At 48.2% G+C, this 22,590-nt stretch overlaps 1 protein-coding gene across 1 annotated transcript in view; it reads right to left on the bottom strand.

Moving 5' to 3' along the window:
- Positions 1–22,590, bottom strand: part of myo7aa (myosin VIIAa) — a 253,612-nt gene that overhangs the window by 184,829 nt on the left and 46,193 nt on the right. The window contains exons 4-8 of the mRNA XM_070892552.1: positions 21,050–21,067; positions 15,953–16,137; positions 11,862–11,983; positions 8,159–8,301; positions 3,888–4,001 (exon numbers count right to left, since the gene is read on the bottom strand). Of these exons, the coding sequence (XP_070748653.1) occupies positions 3,888–4,001; positions 8,159–8,301; positions 11,862–11,983; positions 15,953–16,137; positions 21,050–21,067 (582 nt within the window). The remainder of the gene's footprint in view (positions 1–3,887; positions 4,002–8,158; positions 8,302–11,861; positions 11,984–15,952; positions 16,138–21,049; positions 21,068–22,590) is intronic.

The raw sequence follows: 22,590 nt of genomic DNA on the forward strand, positions 1-22,590 counted from the left end.
GTGGCGTTGGGTCGGGTTGGGTGGGTGGTGGGAGGGAGGTCGGTTCGGTTCGGGTCGGGGGGAAGGGAGGGAGAGGGAGGTCAGGTAGGGGGGAGGGAGGTCAGGTCGGGTCGAGTCCGGGGGGGGGGGGGGGGGGGGGGAAGCGGGAGTCGGGTCCGGTCTGGAGGCGGGTCCGGTCTGGAGGCGGGGGGCGGGAAGCGGGAGTCGGGTCGGTTTCGGGTCCAGTCCGGAGGCGGGAATCAAGTCGGGTCGGGAGGAAGCAGGAGCTGGCCGTGGGAGGAGTCTTATTCATGCAGCCCCAGTGAGGCCATTCGGCCAGGGCTAGGGGCTGCGTGCTTTGGCCCCTCCCACACAGTTTTGGGCACCTGGAGCTACTGCACATGCGCGCCCACTGTAGCGTGCATGTGCAGAGGTCCTGGCACTGTTTTCAGCGCAGGGACCTGGCTCCGCCCCCTACAGCTCTTGCTGCGCTGAGCTGCAGGGAGCTGGAGAATCTGGAGGTTTTTTTTCGGTGCACTTTATGGCGTGAGAAACGGGCGCCCAGTTCGGGACTGCGCCATTCTAGGCACGGCTCGAAACTTGGGCCCATTATCTTATATGTTTCGATAAGATCGCCCCTCATTCTTCTGAACTCCAGTGAGTATAGGTCCAACCTACCTTCATAAGTCAAGCCCTTCATCTCTGGAATCAACCTAGTGAACCTTCTCTGAACAGCCTCCAATGCAAGTGTATCCCTCCTTAAATACGGAGACCAATACTGTACGCAGTACTCCAGGTGTGGCCTCACCAGTACCCTGTACAGTTGTAGCAGGACTTCTCTGCTTTTATACTCCATCTGCCTTTCAATAAAGGCCAACATTCTATTTGCCTTCCTGATCACTTGCTGTACCTGCATACCAATTTTTTATGTTTCATGCACAAGGAACCCCAGATCCCTCTGTACTGCAGCACTTTGCAATTTTTCTTCATTTAAAATTATAATTTGCTTTTCTATTTTTTCTGCCAAAGTGGATAACCTCACATTTTCCCACATTGAATGGGCAAAAATTTGGCAGATGAAGTACACTTAAACTGTCTATATCACTTTGCAGATTTTTGTGTCCTCCTCACAATTTGCTTTCCCACCCATCTTTGTATCATCAGCAAATTTGGCTACATTACACTCGGTCCCTTCATCCAAGTCATTAGTATAGATTGTAAATAGTTGAGGACCCAGCACCGATCCCTGCGGCACCCCACTAGTTACTGTTTGCCAACCGGAAATGACCCATTTATCCTGACTCACTGTTCTCCGTTAGTTAGCCAATCCTCTATCCATGCTAATATATTACCCCCAGCCCAGTGAACTTTTATCTTGTGTAGTAAACTTTTATGTGGCATCTTATCGAATTACTTCTGGAAATCCAAATACACCACATCCACTGGTTCCCTCTTATCCACCCTGTGCGTTACATCCTCAAAGAACTCCAGCAAATTTGTCAAACATGATTTCCCTTTCATAAAACCATGCTGACTCTGCTTGATTGAATTATGCTTTTCCAAGTGTCCCGCAACTGCTTCCTTAATAATGGACTCCAGCATTTTCCCAGCGACAGATGTTAGGAAACTATAGACCAGTTAGCCTACTTTTTGTCTGCCTCCTTTTTTTAAATAGGGGCATTACATTTGCAGTTTTCCAATCCGCCGGGACCAGGAAAAGTTATCAAGGGTTATGGAACTAGGTGGGTAAATGGAGTTAAGATACATGATCTCACTGAATGGCGGAACAGGCTCGAGAGGCTCAATGGCCCAAGAACAGAAGAATATAAGAAATAGGAGCAGGAGTCGGCCATTTGGCTCCTCGAGTCTGCTCCGCCATTCAATAAGATCACGGCTGATCTGATCTTGGCCTCAACTCCACTTCCCTGCCTGTTCCCCATAACCCTCGACTCTCCAATAGTTCAAGAATCTGTCTAGCTCAGCCTTGAATATATTCAATGCCTCAGCCTCCACAGCTCTCTGGGGCAGAGAATTCCCATGTAATCATATGCAGAGAGTGAGCTTATGACTGAGTTTACAGGAGAGATTCTGGATTTTAATATTCTACCTTAAAACAGGCAGAGTTTATAACTGTGCGCGGTGGCAGGGCACAGGAGCATATTGCAGCTCCAATGTGTTGGGGCGCAGCACGAAGGCACTCATTCACGCTTGCAAGTCCCCACACAAGTACTATTACCCTCGATAGTGTGGAATCTCCAGCACGCACTGAATGAGTGCGAGAGGAGCGAAGGCGGGTAATCTGGAGAGTCACAACATCGGGGATTGTCTCATTGGAAGTGTCAGCCGTGGCTCAGTGGGCAGCACTCTCGCCTCAGAGTCAGAAGGTTGTGGGTTCAAGTCCCACCAAAGACTGAAGAACAAAAATCCAGGTTGACACTTCAGTGCAGTGCTGAGGGAGTGCTGCACTGTCGGAGGTGCCGTCTTTCGGATGAGACGTTCAACCAAGGCCTCGTCTGCCCTCTCGGGTAGATGTAAAAGATCCCGTGGCACTATTTCGAAGAGCAAGGGAGATCTCCCCGGTGTCCTGGACAATATTTATCCCTCAATCAAAAAAAAAAAAGAGATCTAGTCATCATCACATTGCTGTTTGTGGCAGCTTGCTGTACACATTTCCTACATTACAACAGTGACTAAACTTGGAAAGTAATTCATTGGCTGTAAAGTGCTGTGGCCCGTCCTGAGGTGAAAAGTGCTACAGAAATCACTGGGTAACTTCTCAACTGGGATTGGTGCAGCCTGCTGGCTGCAATGGGCTGGGAAAGCAAAAAGATCAAAGCAAAGCTGATTGAACAAGAGTTCGGTTGTCTGTTTGCTGGATTCACTAGCTCTCTGACAACACAAGCTACTTAGTAGAAGTGCCGGTTTAAAACAAGGCGTCCATCAATCTTGATCCAGACCAGCGAGATCCAAGCTGGTCACAAGGGAACCCAAACTTCAAGAAAGCCTATAAAATTGACGTTACAGCTACTGGCTGGCTTGTCATTATACTTGGATTTATTACATTACAAGCCACAGGGCAATTGAAAGTCTCATCCAGCTCTGGGACTCCGGTTTCTAATGCCTGCAATTTGGGCAGGAAGGTGGTAGAGGGGATGGCCAGTCTGTTGCAGGACCCCAGTGTATATTACAGAGTAACTGACCCCCTGTGTATATTAGAGTAACTGACCCCATGTTTCTTATAGAGCAAGTGACCCCTTGTGTATATTGTACACTAATTGACCCCTGCGTATATTACAGAGTAACTGACCCCATGTGTCTTAGAGCAACTGACGCATCTCAACAGGACAAAATTTGAGCAGCACCACAATGGGCTGGGTGATCTGGTTCACCAGACCTTTGTTTGAGGGTGGAGGGGCAGTGAGGCTGATGATAATTACTCCCATTAATTTGTTGGTTAGACAATGTAAAGCAGGTGAGCACTTTCTTTCCCCAGCTGCTGGGACAGGTGTGGAAGTGGAATCAAGAGAGTGTCCAGTTGAGTGTTGAGTTTTATGACAATGGCTGCATAGGACTTGCCTTCCAACTGATTTTACTCATTTTAACTTGTCTTCTGGCATTCAAACCCTTCGCCACTGTAAGCAATTCCGTTCATAATCTGCAACTTCAATTATGTCACCCGAAATCTCCTTTTTTTCCAAATCCCATCTTCCTTAACCTTCTTCCTTTATGGCCCTGGATATTCATAAATCACTTTTATTGCACACTCCTGTACCCTCTCGAGATCAATGCCTGTAATGTCACACATTACTCAATTGATCAGCACCTCCCCCCTCCCTCCTCTCCCCCATCCCTCCTTCCACCCCTCCTTTTCCTCCATCACACCATCCAATCAGTGCGCCAGGGCTCACCATGGTCAAGTAGATGTAATCGGTAGCTTTCCCCAGGCTGAGTTTCTTTTTCTGGTCCAGGCTCATTCCCATCAGCATACAGTAGAAGATGTGGTAGTTCCTCTCCCCGTCAGCCTGCAGGAGCATGAAAGGGAAAATCACCCACATTCCAGAAGGACACAAAATCAACACAACTGACAGGTCAGCTTGTCGATCGTCACCTCGGGTAATGAACCCTCGAGTCCCTTGGACTAAAACAAAAGCAGTGTTCATATATCTCTGATCAGCTCACACGCCAACATTCTTTCCATCTTGCTATTTTTGTCCACCTTGCCTTTCACTCAATGGCCCTCACATACCTTCTCAGCCGTAGAACGACACAGCACAGGAGGCCGCCATTCGGCCCATCGTGCCTGCGCCGGCTCTTTGAACGAGCGATCCCATTAGTCCCACAACCCCGCTCTTTCCCCATAGTCCTGCAAATGTTTCCTTTTCAGCTATTTATCCAATTCCATTTTGAAAAAGTTACGATTGATTCTGCTTCCACCACCCTTTCAGGCAGCGTGTTCCAGATCACAACAACTCGCTGCTTTAAAAAAGTCTCCTCTGTCCCCTGGTTCTTTTGCCAATGATCTTAAATCTGCGTCCTCTGGTTACCGACCCTCTCCCAATCTACCGGAAGGGCAGAGCTGAGGGAGCGCCGTGCCGAGGGAGCGCTGGCCGCCGTAGGGGCAGCGCCGAACCTCCGGAGGGGCGGTGCCGAGGGAGCGCCGCACCGCCGGAGGGGGCAGTGCCGAGGGAGCGCCGCACCGCCGGAGGGGGCAGTGCCGAGGGAGCGCCGCACCGCCGGAGGGGGCAGTGCCGAGGGAGCGCCGCACCGCCGGAGATGCCGTCTTTCAGATGAAACGCTAAACCGAGGTCCCTTCTGCCCTCCCAAGTAGACGTAAAAGATCCCACGGCCACAGTTTCGAAGAGGAGCGAGGGGAGTTATCCCCGGTGTCCTAACCAATGTCCCTCAATCAACATCACTAAACTGATTATCTGGTCATTGTCACATTGCTGTGTGTGGGGAGCTTGCTGTACGCAAATTGACTGCCACGTGTCGCACATTACAACAGTGACCACGCCTCAAAAAGTACTTTATTGGCTGTAAAGCGCTTCGTCATGCCTGGTGGTCGGGAAAGGCACTACAGAAATGCAAGTCTTTTCTTTTCCTATGAGCAATCTGACCACCATGTCCCAAATCCAACTCGGCTGCCACCTTTGGTGACTGAAAGGAGATGTTTATTCCAGGCAATCTGAAGTTTTGAACAGATTTAATGCACCACGCTAAACATTTAACGTGTGATGTGCGAGATACAAGGCTGAAATTAGAGTTTATAATTAAGCTGTGAAAAGGTTGCAAGTTATGCAGGTTGGATGTGTCGCTCTGCTTTCTGTAGTTGCTGTTTCTCTGGTTATGACACGCAGAGCGTGGATAGACGACTATACGAACAATGATGGGCAGGGAAAGCCACTCTGGTCCAGTCAGCCTGTCCCGCATCGTGGTGTCATCTGAAACCCAAAACCATGTGATCTCCTGAGAGGCAAAGAAACAGATAAAAACCCAGGCCAATTTGGGGCGGGGTTGGGGGGAGGGTGTTGTGTATGCCATAACTCAATAGACTGAATATTGTAAACTCCGAACAGGTACAAACCTGGCTCTACTTTATCAGGGCCCAAAGTGATTACATTACAAGATGGCTGGCCTTTTATACCTGGGCTGCACACATGTGCGCACAGCCCAATGACCTCCGACAGTGGCACCACCTGGTGGCTAGTAAACCCAAGCATACACACATGACAGGGGGAATAAAATCTAGGAATTTTCTCTCCGACCTCCCTTACACAGTGAAAAACTAGCCCAGATTACCACTCTGGTCCTGATAATTCACGCAGTACCTTATCTTTTAAATTAAATGATCTCATCATCATAGGCAGTCCCTCAAATCGAGGATGACTTGCTTCCACGTCAAAAAGTTAACACATGTTTCAATGAAGGATCTAAAATTCCAGGTCCTGAACTACATCCTGAAGGTGGAAGATGCCTGTGCGTGGATTTTTTTAACGTGGGGTGGCCGTTGCACACCAGCCACCACACGGGCTTGACAGAGCTAGGTCTTGGTCCAGTGGCAAGGGTTAACCAGGACAACTGGAGACCTGCTCTGCTGCACGGACCTAGTGCGCACACATATCGCAGTGTGGGCTGGGCCCGTGCTGTCCCTGGGGCCCTCGCCCCTCCCGGGCCCCGATCACGTCCCCCTACAATCTCTCGCTGCTCCTTCGCCCCGACCTCGCCGCTCCTGCTCCCGCCCATGCTCCAATCACCGACCTGGACCTTGATGAGGTCACTCTTCACTGCCGTTGCTCTCCTGCTCCAGCTCGTGCTGCTCCCTGCAGTGTTATGCCGCCATGCTGCTCCTTCTGCTCCCCGGGCCTGCTCTGATGGTGATCTCCGCCCCCAGCTAGTAACAGGTCCTGCTCTCGCTTGAACGAATTCAGCGAATCAGCGTCCACAGCACGAGACGGTAGCCTGCTCCAGAGGTCTTCTGGGAAAAGAACTGCCTCCTGACGTCTAACCTCGATCTGGCCCTCATACAACTTAAATTTGCGACCAATTAAATAGGTCCTCTAACCTATTTAATTGGAACGGTCAACTGGAACATAACGGCCCTGAAATCCCAGCCTCCCCGGGTCCGTACGGAATGTGTACGGAGCGTGTATGGACCCGGGAAAGCATCGCAAAAGCCGGTTTTCAGCGCACAATGTGCATGTGCTGAAAACCGGCTTTTCCGAATTGTCAAGCTGGAGCCTGACAGAGCCAACGCATCTCCACATCCGGGACATGCACAAGGCCAAGATTGCAGTATTTACCGACATCTTGGCCAGCGGATGTCCTGAAAACTCTTGCACCTGATAAAAGCATAGCCTACTTTTACAGGCGTAACAGTTGTAAAACACACTTGTAACATAAAAAAAATAAAATTTTAAAAACATACTTTATTTTTTTTTAAAACCCTGCCCACGTTAAATTTATTTTAAAGTATAATTAAAAAAAACTTTTTAAAAATTGGAAAAACATTTTTAATAATACATAAGTAACTAATTTAAATGAATGTTAAATATGTTGTGTATTTTTATTAGCGTTGTGTTTGGGCGGGGTGGGGGTGGGGGGGTGGGTTTCTCATTCACAATAATGGGAATTGCAACTTACGGAGTTCCCATTGTTATGAATGAGAACATACTTTACCTGATTGGCTGCCCAGAGCCATGTGACTCCAGCCCGGCACATGTCCTGACGTGCACGCGCTGTAACACGCAGTCAGCGGAGGTCTCAGGACTGGGAACTCGCGTGGGCGCAGCAGGAACAGGTAGGCGCGCATCTTTTTTCTAGAATCCAGTCGAACGCCCGCGGGAAGGAGAAACCGGGATTTCTGGGCCAGTCTATTCCCTTCGCCATCTTATAATCTTCGATCAGATCACCCATAAGTCCACGCTTCTCTAAAGTGTAGAGTCCCAACTCTTTTAGACACAATGGAACGATCCCAGAACTTTCTTAAACCAACATTGCCCCGATACAGGACCTAACGTGCGTAATGTATGTACATAAGGTCTGCCCACCACCAGAGGGCACTACCGTCGGAGGTCCTAGGGTCATAGGTACACTCTTGCTGGGCCCGCTATACAAGCTGAACTTCACCTTTGTATCTTCACTTCTGGAGGCCATTAAAGACTGACCAGGTTACGCCTGGTCATTGGCTTACGGTAGAGTTCATTGCATCATTTCATACACTATAGCATGAGCTTTACTTTCCTACCTCCTATACCTGGGAATGGTCAGTATCATCATCATCATCGGCAGTCCCTCAAAACACCAAAAAGGGATGAGCTCACAGGTGTTTCAATGAAGGACCTAATATTCCAGATCCCGAACTACATCCTGAAGGATGGAAGATGCCCGTGCGTGGATTTTTTTAACGTGGGGTGACCGTTGCACACCAGCCACCACACGGGGCTCGACAGAGCGAGGTCTTGGTCCAGTGGCAAGGGTTACCCAAGACGACTGGAGACCAAAATATTTTAAAAAAACATAGGGAAATCATTGATTTAAAAAAAAAAAACAGGTATTTCTTTTCCTCCTTCTGCAGCTTGAATAGGTGTAAAAAGTTGGACTATTTGCAGTAAGAGATAAGATTCTTCAACCCAAAGATTACCTCCTCCGCTGTAACGCGTTCGATTCCCCCACACATTACCTGCCGACAGACCCGGGATTTCTCCAGAAGATATTGCTCAATTTTGGCTCCTTCGATGGCCCCTCGCTTGTTAAAATGGATGTCGATATATTTCCCAAAACGGCTGGAATTATCGTTCCGGATAGTTTTAGCATTCCCGAAGGCTGAGGCAAAAAAATTAAAATAATGCAGGGTGGTCAGGTCACGAGGGTGCAGTAATTCACTCTGAACCACAGGTGGCGCGCACACACACACACACACACAAACACGGATTGTCGGTCTCCTGTACATCGGGAAGACCAAACCCAGATTTACTGAAAGCCTCCATTCAGTCTGCAAGCGTCACCTCGAGCTTCCGGCTGCTTGCCACTTTATTTGTCCTACTCCTATACTCTGGCTCTCTTTCCCCGGCCTCAGAGAATGGTTACAGCACAGAAGGCCATTCGGCCCGTCGAGCCTGTACCGACTCTAAGCTAGTCCCACTCCCCCTGTCCCTTTCCCCGTAGCCCTGCAACAATTCTTCCTTCAGATACTTATCCAACTCCTTATTGATCGATAAAATTGAAACACAAAAAATTAGTATGCAGGCACAGCAAGTAATCAGGAAGGCCTTTATTGCAAGGGGGAGAGAGTATAAAAGCAGAGAAGTCCTGCTACAACTGTACAGGGTATTGGTGAGGCCACACCTGGAGTACTGCGTAGAGTTTTGGTCTCCATATTTAAGGAAGGATATACTTGCATTGGAGGCTGTTCAGAGAAGGTTCACTAGGTTGATTCCTGAGATAGAAACATAGAAAATAGGTGCAGGAGTAGGCCATTCGGCCCTTCTAGCCTGCACCGCCATTCAATGAGTTCATGGCTGAACATGCAAATTAAGTACCCCCTTCCTGCTTTCTCGCCATACCCCTTGATCCCCCTAGTAGTAAGGACTTCATCTAACTCCCTTTTGAATATATTTAGTGAATTGGCCTCAACTACTTTCTGTGGTAGAGAATTCCACAGGTTCACCACTCTCTGGGTGAAGAAGTTTCTCCTCATCTCGGTCCTAAATGGCTTACCCCTTATCCTTAGACTGTGACCCCTGGTTCTAGACTTCCCCAACATTGGGAACATTCTTCCTGCATCCAACCTGTCTAAACCCGTCAGAATTTTAAACGTTTCTATGAGGTCCCCTCTCATTCTTCTGAACTCCAGTGAATACAAGCCCAGTTGATCCAGTCTTTCTTGATAGGTCAGTCCCACCATCTCGGGAATGAGTCTGGTGAACCTTCGCTGCACTCCCTCAATAGCAAGAATGTCCTTCCTCAAGTTAGGAGACCAAAATTGTACACAATACTCCAGGTGTGGCCTCATCAAGGCCCTGTACAACTGTAGTAACACCTCTCTGCTCCTGTACTCAAATCCCCTCGCTATGAAGGCCAACATGCCATTTGCTGCCTTCACCACCTGCTGTACCTGCATGCCAACCTTCAATGACTGATGTACCATGACACCCAGGTCTCGTTGCACCTCCCCTTTTCCTAATCTGTCACCATTCAGATAATAGTCTGTCTCTCTGTTTTTACCACCAAAGTGGATAACCTCACATTTATCCACATTATACTTCATCTGCCATGCATTTGCCCACTCACCTAACCTATCCAAGTCACTCTGCAGCCTTATAGCATCCTCCTCGTAGCTCACACTGCCACCCAACTTAGTCATCCGCAAATTTGGAGATACTACATTTAATCCCCTCGTCTAAATCATTACTGTACAGTGTAAACAGCTGAAGCCCCAGCACAGAACCTTGCGGTACCCCACTAGTCACTGCCTGCCATTCTGAAAAGTACCCATTTACTCCTACTCTTTGCTCCTGTCTGACAACCAGTTCTCAATCCATGTCAGCACACTACCCCCAATCCCATGTGCTTTAACTTTGCACATTAATCTCTTGTGTGAAGGAGGTTGACTTATGAGGATAGGTTGAGTAGGTTGGGCCTATACTCATTGGACTTCAGAATGAGAGATGATCTAATCGAAACATAAGATTCTGAGGGGGCTCGACAAGGTGGATGCAAAGAGGATATTTCCACTCGTAGGGGAAACTAAAACGAGGGGAGAAAGTCTCAGAATAAGGGGTTGCCCATTTAAAACTGAGATGAGGAGGAATTTCTTCTTTCAGAGGGTTGTAAATCTGTGGAATTCTCTGCCCCAGAGAGCTGTGGAGGCTGGGTCATTGAATATATTTAAGGCAGAGATAGACAGATTTTTGAGCGATAAGGGAATAAAGGGTTATGGGGAGCAGGCAGGGAAGTGGAGCCGAGTCCATGATCAGATCAGCCATGATCTTATTGAATGGCGGAGCAGGCTCAAGGGGTCAAATGGCCTACTCCTGCTCCTATTTCTTATGTTCTTATGAGTTTGCCTCCCCTTTCAGGCAGTGCTTTCCAGATCTTAACCACTTGCTGCTTAAAAATGTTTTTTCTTACATCACCTTTGGTTCTTCTGCCAATCACCTTACATCTGTGTCCTCTGGTTCTCGACCCTTCTGCCAATGGGAACAGTCTCTCTCTATCTACTCTGTCCAGACCCCTCATGATTTTGAACACCTCGATCAAATCTCCTCTCAACCTTCTCTGCTCCAAGGAGAACAACCCCAACTTCTCCAGTCTATCATTCCTGGAATCATTCTTGTAACTGTTTATCATTCACCACTACTCTCTGTTTCATGTCACTCAGTAAAATTTCATATCCATGCTGCCACTGTCCCTTTTATTCCATGGGCTTCAACTTTGCTGGCACTTTGTCGAACATCTTTTGGAAATCCATGTACACCATGTCAACCGCATTACCCTCATCAACCCTCTCTTACCTCATCAAAAAACTCAATCAGGTTGGTTAAACACGATTTACCTTTAACAAATCCATGCCTCCTTCATTTAAATGTATTTATTTACATCGTTTTATATTTGATGTTCATCAATATAGAGTGAGCAGTATATCTAGTTGGACTTCTCTCAGAGTGCAAAACTCACTTAGAAGTTGCAGTGATGAGGCCCAGGGGTAGGTTACCTTTGCAACTGGGGAATAATGTGCAGTACGTACCATTGCAATGCTCTCCTGGTCGGCCTCCCTCTTGCCGGCCTCCGTCAACTTGAGCTGATCCAAAACCCTTATTTGCCCGTGTCCTAACTCGCACCAAGCCCCGCTCACCTATCACCCCCTGTGCTCGCTGACCTACATTGGCTCCCGGTCCAGCAACGCCTCAATTTCAAAATTCTCATCCTCGTTTTCAAATCCCTGCCTGGCCCTCGCCTCTTCCCTATCTGTAACTTCCCCGAGCCCTACAACCCTTCAAGATCACTGCGTTCCTCCAATTCTGACTTCTTGCACATCCCCAAATTTAAAATCGCTCCACCATCGGCGGCCGTGCCTTCAGCTGCCTGGGCCCCAAGCTCTAGACTTTCCACCTCCCCAAATATCTTTTTATGTGAAAGGTGCGATGTAAGCACAAGTTGTTGTTATCGTCGACCCTACAGCAAGGCGGAATATATCAAAAGTAGATCAAGTACATGGAAACAATCGGTAGGGCCACTACTTTGAGGATATTAAAATGTACGTTGTACAAAAATTCACGTTCCTTCCATCCAGCTCTGATAGGGAGGTCAGTGGTCTCTGGTAGACATTACAGGACCAATAGCTCAGGATCACATCTCGGATTACCAGGATTTCTGCAGCTCACCTTCCAGAATGGGGTTTGCCTCAAGCACTTGCTGTTCGATCCACGAGTGCTGGCCACTAATAGCGGCCAGGAACTGCAGGATGAGTTTGGTGCTCTCCGTTTTCCCGGCTCCAGACTCTCCACTAAAGAAAAAAAACACAAACAATGGACATGGATTAAGCTTTGCATTCGAACCCTTGCCCTGGAACCAAAATTGTGCAACGGGGCTCATAAGCCCACACGGAAGTCTACATCCCTTTACAACATCAGTGCAAAAGCAAGGGAGGAGTGAAGCCTATACTTTTTGCATGTCGGAGGATACATTCTTTTAAAGGTGGCAAAATGCTGGACCCTGGGCAGGTGGAGGACGGAGATCGGAGCAGGAACTTGGGCAGGTGGGGACGGAGATTGGAGTGGGACCCCCGGGACAGGTGGGGACGGAGATCGGACCCAGACTCCTGGGCAGGTGGGGAGGGAGATCAGAGCAGGACCCCCAGGACAGGTGGGGGGAAACGGAGATTGCAGCAGAAATCCATTACTCAAGAACCCTTTTCCCATCCAACAGAATTCTGACCTATTTGACGGCCAACACATATTTCCCCCTGGACCACACACACGCCAGCGAGTTAAAATGCAGGAATTATATATTATACAATGGAATCCCTATTCTTGGGCCACAAGCAACATTGGTCACACAGCCTGCGTGCAATTTCTTGGTATCTAGCATTAAGGGAAGAAAGCATTCACCTATTTCAAAGTCCTGCTTTTGCCCATCTCAAAGTACTACAGCAATTGATTTTACAGTACGAAAACTGGCCTTTTTTCCTACAAAAAAAGGGCAATCTTTTTCTTTTAATACTCTTTTAGCTGGCACATGACATTTACTAAATCAGCTACTATATTACCTGTAGCAGTCGAACACTTTCAGGTCAGAAGGATCAGTCACCAAACCTCCTTTTAACCTTGGATAGGCCAAAGCTGGAGAGGTTAACCTGATCCCACAGGTAGGGAACCCTCCAAACCACCAGGGGGCAGTCAAGCTCTACCCTTCACCCAATACTCATTCGATCAGGATAGAACTCAAATACTTATTCCCCCTTTCACAGCAACAGGAATTAAAGATAGCCTTCCCGCAAAGATGTACATTAACCTGGGAATTGACGCCATAAAAGAAAAGACTTGCATTTATATAGCACCTTTCACGACCACTGGACTTCTCAAAGCGCTTTACAGCCAATGAAGTCATTTTGAACTGTAGTCACTGTTGTAATGTGGGAAACACAGCTGCCAATTTGCGCACAGCAAGCTCCCACAAACAGCAATGTAATAATCTGTTTTTGTTAAGTTGATTGAGGGATAGATATTGGCCAGATCAGCAAGGGATAATTTCCCTGCTCTTCTTCCAAATAGTGCCATGGGATTTTTTACATCCACTTGAGGGGGCAGACGGGGCCTCGGTTTAACTTCTCATCTGAAAGATGGCACCTCCGACAGTGCAGCGCTCCCTCAGCACTGCACTGGAATGTCAGCCTAGATTTTTGTGCTCAAGCCTCTGGAGTGGGACTTGAACCCACGACCTTCTGACTCAGGAGCAGAGAGTGCTACCCACTGAGCCACAGCTGACACAGGATTCCTAGTTGGCAGATACCAAGGATCAGATACCACCCCCCACCCCCCCACACAATGAGGCCGTTGTGCTTGGCTGACCTCGTCAACAAGGGCAGACATCGATGACCAAGTCCAACACCACCTTCGGTGTGCCAGTGCAGCCTTTAGTCACCTGAGGAAAAGCGTGTTTGAAAACCAGGATCTCAAACCCTGCACCGAGCTCATGGTCTACAGAGCAGTAGTGATTCCCGCCCTCCTATATGCTTCAGAAACATGGACTATGTACAGCAGTCATCTCAAAGCACTGGAGAAGTACCACCAACGCTGCCTCCGCAAGATCCTGCAAATCCATCGACAGGACAGATGCAATGTTAGTGTTCTCTCTCAGGCCAACATCGAAGCACTGACCACACTCTACCAGCTCCGTTGGGGGGACCACATTAGTATCGGGCATGCGGACAGACTCCAAAAACAAGCGCTCTACTCAGAGCTTCGACACGGCAAGCGAATCCCAGGTGGGCAGAGGAAACGTTTCAAGGACACCCTCAAAGCCTCCTTGGAGAAGTGTACCATCTCCACCGACTCTGGGGAATCCCGGGCCCAAGCCCGCTCAAAATGGAGAAGTATCAGAGAAGGCGGCGAGGCTCTTCGCCGGGAGCACGCGGAAGCCAAGCGCAGACAGCGGAAGGAGCGCATGTCAACCCAAGCACCCCACCCACCCGTTCCTTCAACCATCATCTGCCCCACCTGTGACCGAGACTGTGGGTCCCACATCAGAATCCTGAGTCACCTGAGAACGCATTAGTGTGGAAGCAAGTCATCCTCGACTCTGGGGGACTGCCCAAGAAGACCCCACAACTAGGCAGTTGGAGGGGAGGCAAATCATTAACTTTTAGCATCATCAGTCTTGGATGCTGAAACTCGAGATACAGAGTTTTGATCATCAGCCACCCACAATGAGGTTAACAAACAAAATATATGTCATGCAGACACAAATTTGGTGATTGATGATAATCTTCGATGTGCACCAGTGTTCTGCCTGAAAGAATTCCACACCCAGTGTGGTTTGAATTTGGTTGAATCCATCTTCCCAAACAGACCCCCCCCAAGTGACTCCACTCAGATCACTTTAGATTTGGAGTCAAGCTGGTTTCTTAAAGTCTCCTTCAGAACCTTGCCTTGTTGATCTTGAACTTGGACAACTCTGCTTGTGAGTCGTCATATCATCATAGGCGGTCCCTCGAACGAGGGTGACTTGCTTCCACACGAGTTCACAGATGTTTCAATGATATTCCAGTCCTGAACTACAATTGAAGGGGTTGAAGATGCCTGTGCGTGGATTTTTTTTTTGACATGTGGTGACTGTTGCACATCAGCCACCACACGGGCTTGACAGAACTAGGCCTTTATCCAGTGGCGAGGGTTAACCACGACGACTGGAGATCTGCTCTGCAGTGGATGGCTGTGAGCTGTACTCTGCCTATGAGGGACATACAAGGGTCAATGCGGTTCCGTGCATTTTTCTTGCAGCTGTCGTGCTGTAAAAATCATGCCCGTTGTACCCCATAGTGGATGCAATCCGCACTGTGACTCCAGGAGGAGCTCCTCAGCCACAGGGAGAAGACGGTCGAGGAGAATTCTAGCAATGACTTTCCCAGTGGACAAGAGCAGGGAGATTCCTCTATAGTTGCCGCAGTCGGACTTGTCCCCCATTTTTTTTTAATAAAAAGATGGTCACGATTACTGCATCTCTGAGATCTCCCGGCATGCTCTCCTCCTTCCAGATGAGAGAGATGAAGTCATACATTCGTGCCAAGAGTGCCTCTCCGCCATACTTTAGTGTTTCAGCGGGGATTCCATCCGCTCCCGTTGCCTTGTTGCTCTTAAGCTGGCGGATGGCCTTTGCTACCTCATGCAGGACTGGGGTTTTGTTGAGATGGTGCTCACCCACCCTTTCCTTCAACCACCGTCTGTCCCACCCGTGACAGAGACTGTAATTCCCGTATTGGACTGTTCAGTCCCTCGAGAACTCACTTTTGAGAGTGGAAGCAAGTCTTCCTCGATTTTGAGGGACTGCCTACGATAATGATGAGGGAAGTGTTATTCTGGTGAGGGGTGTGATCGGGGCTCAGGAGAGGCGTGAGTTCGGGGCCAGGGGGCCAGGGGCAGCACGGGCCAGCCCACACTGCACTAGGTCCGTGCAGCAGAGGTTAATCCTTGCCACTGGACCAAGACCTAGCTCTGTCAAACCTGTGTGGTGGCTGGTGTGCACGTTAAAAAAATCCACGCACAGGAATCTTCCACCCTTCTGGATGTAGTTCGGGTCCTTCATCAAAACACCTGTGAACTCATGCCTTTTTGGCGTGGAAGCAAGTTACCCTTGATTTTGAAGGACTGCCTATTGATGATTCTGGTGAAGGGACTTTATCCAATGGAAGCTGCCATTGGTTGACTCTCTCACTACAGCCACAGGGAGACGTCACCACGGGGCGCACTGGACTCACCTTATAATACAGCACTGGTCTTTGTTGTTGCGTTGCATGTTGAAGTAGCAGTTGTCAGCGATGGCAAAGATGTGAGGTGGCATCTCTCCGATCTTGCGGTTTGTGTAATAGCGGATCTGTTCGGCCGTGTAGATGGGCAGCAGCTGGTAGGGATTCACTGCGACCAGGATTGAGCCGGTGTAGGTCTGAAAGCAGAGACGTTGCGACAATATAAGCCACGCTCCTGACACAAGCTCAGATGCAGCAATGCTGGAAAAGATAGACAACTCCACTCACTGCTAGGCCTGAAAACAAGCCCCCTCCTCACCAATTCTTGGCCATTCAATTCAAACCCATCGAGGGATTTAACATGTGACACTATGGTGGAATCCCTACGAGGTCAGACTGAGTAGACGAGGCCGATATTCCCTAGAGTTTAGAAAAACGAGGTGTGATCTCATTGAAACATACAAAATTCATACATGGCTTGCCAGGGTAGATGCAGGGAGGATGTTTCCCCCTGGCTGGGGAATCTAGAACCAGGGGTCACAGTCTTAGAATAATGGGTCAGCCATTTAGGACTGATGAGAAATGTCTTCACTCAGGGTGGTGAATCTTTGGAATTCTCTACCCCAGAGGGCTGTAGAGGCTCAGTTGTTGAGGATATTCAAGACAGAGATCGATAGATTTTTGGATATTAAGGGAATCAGGGATAAGGGGATTGGGCGGGAAAGTGGAGTTGAGATAGAAGATCAACCATGATCTTATCGAATGGCGGAGCAGGCTCGAAGGGCCGAATGGCCTGCTCCTGCTCCTAATTTCCATGTTTCTAGATATCTGCTCGAAACCCTACAGCACTCTCTCCTTCCGTATACAACTCCCCTACACCCAGAACATTGAGATATTCTGGTGACGCTGGAGATACCAGCAGAGTTTAAACATCTAAAATCGCCCACCTGTTTTCCCCAGAGATGGGATTATAGATTGTTTCAGGAGAACGTTTCCCATGAGGAGTATTTGCTGAAATGATCCCAAATGTCATTTCCAAGTAGCTGATGGCCAGCCGATAAATTGCATTACAAATGATTATGCAGCCCGCAGTACTCCCGGATCGGAGCCGGTTTGGAGGGAGGTGGGAGGTGAGGTTAGCACACTGGCTTTTGGCAATTAAGAACATAAGAAATCGGAGCAGGAGTAGGCCCATATGGCCCCTCGGGCCTGCTCCGCCATTTAATACGATCATGGCTGATCCGATCATCGACTCAGCTCCACTTCCCTGCCCGTTCCCCATAACCCTTATCGGTTAAGAAACTGTCTATCTCTGTCTTAAATTTATTCAATGACCCAGCTTTCACAGCTCTGAGGCAGTGAATTCCACAGATTTACAACCCTCAGAAGAAATTCCTCCTCATCTCAGTTTTAAATGGGCGGCCTCTTATTCTAAGATTATGCCCCTAATTCTGGTCTCCTCCATCAGTGGAAACATCCTCTCTGCATCCACCTTGTGATGCCCCCTCATAATCTTATACGTTTCGATAAGATCACCTCTCATTCTTCTGAATTCCAATGAGTAGTGGCCCAACCTACTCATGTGATTAGGTGATCACATGGCAATTTACATCTAGGGGCTGAGAGGCAGAGTAACAACTTGCATTTATAGTGCACCTTTAACGTAATAAAATGTCCCATGGCATTTCATGGGAGCATAATAGAAAATAGGAAACATAGAAAATAGGTGCAGGAGTAGGCCATTCGGTCCTTCGAGCCTGCACCGCCATTCAATATGATCATGGCTGATCATTTTTGCAACTTCAGTACCCTATTGCTGCTTTCTCTCCATACCCCTTGATCCCTTTAGCCGTAAGGGCCACATCTAACTCCCTTTTGAATACATCTAATGAACTGGCCTCAACAACTTTCTGTGGTAGAGAATCAGACAGAAATTAACACCGAGCCATATCAAGGGATGTTAGGACAGGTGATGTCAAAGAGTGGGGTTTAAGGAGCGTTTTAAAAAGGAGGGGGTTGCGGAACGGTTCAGGGAGGGAAGTCCAGAACTTGGAACCCCAGACAGCCGAAGGCATAGCCACCAATGGTGGGACGAAGGAAATCAGGGATGCACAAGAGACCAGAACCGGAGAAGTGCAGAGATCTCGAGAGATGAGGCCATGGAGGGATTTCAACACAAGGGTAAGAATTTTAAATCTGAGGCATTGCTGAGCCGGGAGCCAATGTAGGTCAGCAAGCACAGGGGTAATGGGTGCACGGGACTGGTGTGTTTCTCCCCTCAAGACTGCGGTGAAGGCGGCAAATGGCATGTTGGCCTTCATAGCGGGAGGATTTGCGTATAGGAGCAGGGAGATCTTTACTGCAGTTGTACAGGGCCTTGGTGAGGCCTCACCTTGAATATTGTGTACAGTTTTGGTCTCCTAATCTGAGGAAGGACATTCTTGCTATTGAGGGAGTACAGCGAAGGTTCACCAGACTGATTCCCGGGATGATAGGACTGACATGTGAAGAAAGACTGGATCGACTAGGCTTATATTCACTGGGATTTAGAAGAATGAGAGGGGATCTCCTAGAAACATATACAATTCTGACGGGATTGGACAGGTTAGATGCAGGAAGAATGTTCCCGATGTTGGGGAAGTCCAGAACTGGGGGTCACGGTCTAAGGATAAGGGGCAAGCCATTTAGGACCGAGATGAGGAGAAAATTCTTCACTGAGAGTTGTGAACCTGTGGAATTCTCTGCCGCAGAAAGTTGTTGAGGCCAGTTCATTAGATATATTCAAAAGGGAGTTAGATGTGGCCCTTACGGCTAAAGGGATCAAGGGGTATGGAGAGAAAGCAGGAATGGGGTACTGAAGTTGCATGATCAGCCATGATCTTATTGAATTGTGGTGCAGGCTCAAAGGGCCGAATGGCCTACTCCTGCACCTATTTTCTATGTTTTTATGTTTGTATGCATGGAGTAACATATTAGCACAGGTCTTTCACCCCTGGGATTGTGTGAATACAGCCCAGATAGTTGGAATAAAAGCCTCCTTTTCAGCCGATTGTAATATTTCTATGCAACTTTGTACAGACGCAAAATTTCTGCTTCATAGTGAAGGTATGGCAACGCTCAACTGCCCCTGTAATGTGGCAAATGCACATGAAGGGTAATGTAGCAAATGGAAAGAAGGTTGTCCATTGTGATATGCGCTGATCCGTTACCGTTTGGGCCAATGTCATGTAACCCAATACTTCGAATTCAAAATCCACACACTCATTTACATGTCCACTGGCACTTACAAATCTCCCTCCTCCCTCGCCCCCAGGTCTACAACCTCCCGCAGCCCTGCATTCCAGCCCTCTCCCTTCCATCCTCGGACAGTAAAATGGTGGAGGGGAGGGTGGGGTGCGTCGGAAGCTAGAGGCAGTCTCTGGAAATTCCTCCCGCTACTTTTACCCATCTTTATAAGCCATCTCAAACCCCGTGCTTTCAATCAACGTCTCTCAACTCTCTCATTGCGGCTTGGTATCCATTTCTCCTCGATGCCTTGGGATGTTTTATCATGTTAGGGGTGCCGTGTGTAGGCGAGATGTGGCTGACGAGTTGGGGAAACATTTTAGAACGTTCCCAGGGATGAGGGACTACAGCTACATGGACAGACTGGAGAAGCCAGGTTTGTTCTCCTGGGAGCAGAGAAGGCCAAGAGGAGATTTGATTGAGGAGTCCAAAATCATGTAAATCTGTGGAATTTGCTGCCTCAGAGAGCTGTGGAAGCCGGGACATTAAAAAAAAACTGTCTTAAATTTATTCAACCGATAAGGGATTAAGGGGTAATGGGGAATGGGCAGGGAAGTGGACCCGAGTCCATGATCAGATCAACCATGATCGTATTAAATGACGGAGCAGGCTCGAGGGGCCTACTCCTACTTCTTATGTTTGTTATGTATGCAACCCTAGGTAACCTGTATAATACCGCCACCAGAGGGCATACCTGTTGGAGTCCAAGGGATCCCAGCATCCCTTGGGAGCACTGTATATAAGCAGGCCTCCCATGCTGTACCAACACTCTGGAGTTTGAATAAAGGAGCTAAGGTCACACTGACTCAAGTCTACAGTACTCAGTTACATTATTTTATTATGAGCATAACAATGTTTGTATGTTCTTATGAAGGATTTAGATAGAGTAAATAAAGAGACAGTGTTTCCAATGGCTGAAGGGTCGATAATGCGAGGGCACAGATTTAAGGTGATTGGCAAAAGAACCAGAGGCAACATTTATATACAACAGTGGCTGAGATTTGGAACTCACTTCCCGATAGGGTGGTGGATACAGATTCAATAGCAGCCTCTAGAAGGGAATTGGATAAATACTTGCAAGAGGAAAAATGGTCAGGATATGGGGAAAGAGCAGGGGGCTGTGGGACTGACTGAGTCGCTCCTCGAAAGAGCCGGTGCAGACTGGATGGGCCAAATGGGCGCCTCCTGTGCTGTTCTATGATTTCCGCTAGCCTGAACTACCCGACGTTTCAACTGCATTCCGCAGAAGTCCTGCAGAAGGATTCCCGGATCAGCTCTGCGGGTTCTTGTCTCTCGGTGTTGCAGGATATCTCCGCGCCTGGGGCTGGGCGGTCAGAAGACGATCCTGTGACATCCGGAGCCAAGAGCTGGCGTGAAATCCCGAGATACGCCGAGGGACTTGCCAATCTGTAGGGTACAGTGAACCAACGTTTTAACCCCAGAAATGACCCTTCGACAAATTGCTGAGGTAGCCCATGGAACAAAAAAGACATTGGTGAAGAGTAAAATAAGTAATTAGTAAAAATTCCTCTTGGAAGACACCCAGCGATGTTGATTGATGCAGAAACAGGACACCAATAGCAGACCCATGAATCGAGTTACACAGGACCATGATGAAGTAACTTACAGAATGCAAATGGTTATATAATACACCGATGACCACTTTAAAAAAGGTGCCCTTAATGAGATGAGAAACCAGACACCAATGGTTAGCCGTGCAGAGTGCAGCGTTGAAAATGGACATGAGGGGTTATACATGTTTCATCGGCTTGCGATATTTAACCTCCAGGAGTTAGGTGATTGAAGTTCATGCACTGTACTTACCCTTCCGCCACAGTTCGTCTGTAGAGAAAGTAGGCAAAGGATGGGACACAGTTATAGACAAGGCCACAGTAAAAGGTAAACAGAATTCTGCATTAATGTAGCGCCTTTCACAACCTCGGGACGTCCCAAAGCGTTTAACAGTCAACGAGGTACTTCTGAAGTGCAGTCACTCTTGTGACGCAGGAAATACAGAGAAGGCCACTTGCAGCCGGAAGAAAGAAAGAGACACATATCTCGCTCACACGCATAGTTTTTAATATTGTGTCTAGTACAGGGGAAGCAGTAAATGGAGACCCACAGTGGAACATCTCCTTCACCCCATTCAGGGATATCATAGAAATTTACAACACGGAAGGAGGCCATTCGGCCCATCGTGTCCGCGCCGGCCGACAAAGAGCCACCCAGCCTAATCCCACTTTCCAGCCCTTGGTCCGTAGCCCTGTAGGTTACGGCACTTCAAGTGCACATCCAAGTACTTTTTCAATGTGGTGAGGGTTTCTGCCTCTACCACCCTTTCAGGCCATGAGTTCCAGACCCCACCACCCTCTGGGTGAAGAAACTTCCCCTCAAATCCCCTCTAAACCTTACTTTAAATCTATGCCCCCTGGTATTGACCAGGGGAATAGGTCCATCCTATCCAAAGAACATAAATAGGAGCAGGAGTAGGCCATACGGCCCCTCGAGCCTGCTCCGCCATTTAATACGATCATGGCTGATCCTATCATGGACTCAGCTCCATTTCCCTGCATGCTCCCCATAACCACTTATTCCCTTATCGTTTAAGAAACTGTCTATTTCTGTCTTAAATTTATTTAATGTCCCAGCTTCCACAGCTCTGAGGCAGCGAATTCCACAGATTTACAACCTCTGGGAGAAGAAATTTCTCCTCACTTCAGTTTTAAATGGGCGGCCCCTTATTCTAAGATCATGCCCTCTAGTTCTAGTCTCCCCTATCAGTGGAAACATCCTCTCTGCATCCACCTGGTCAACCCCCTCATAATCTTATACGTTTCGATAAGATCACCTCTCATTCTTCTGAATTCCAATGAGTAGAGGCCCAACCTACTCAACCTTTCCTCATAAGTCAACCCCCTCATCCCCGGAATCAACCGAGTGAACCTTCTCTGAACTGCCTCCAAAGCAAGTATATCCTTTCGTAAATATGGAAACCAAAACTGCACGCAGTATTCCAGGTGTGGCCTCACCAATACCCTATATAACTGTAGCAAGACTTCCCTGCTTTTATATTCCATCCCCTTTGCAATAAAGGCCAAGATACCATTTGCCTTTCTGATCACTTGCTGTACCTGCATACTATCCTTTTGTGTTTCATGCACAAGTACTACCTCCCGCCCGCCCGCCCCCCCCACCCCCCACCAGGTCCCGGTGTACTGCAGCACTTTACAATCTTTCTCCATTTAAATAATAACTTGCTCTTCGATTTTTTTTCTGCCAAAGTGCATGCCCTCACACTTCCCAACATTATACTCCATCTGCCAAATTTTTGCCCACTCACTTAGCCTGTCTATGTCCTTTTGCAG

This window comes from Pristiophorus japonicus, chromosome 10 (genome assembly GCF_044704955.1).
Source record: "Pristiophorus japonicus isolate sPriJap1 chromosome 10, sPriJap1.hap1, whole genome shotgun sequence".
NCBI classification, from domain to species: domain Eukaryota; kingdom Metazoa; phylum Chordata; class Chondrichthyes; family Pristiophoridae; genus Pristiophorus; species Pristiophorus japonicus.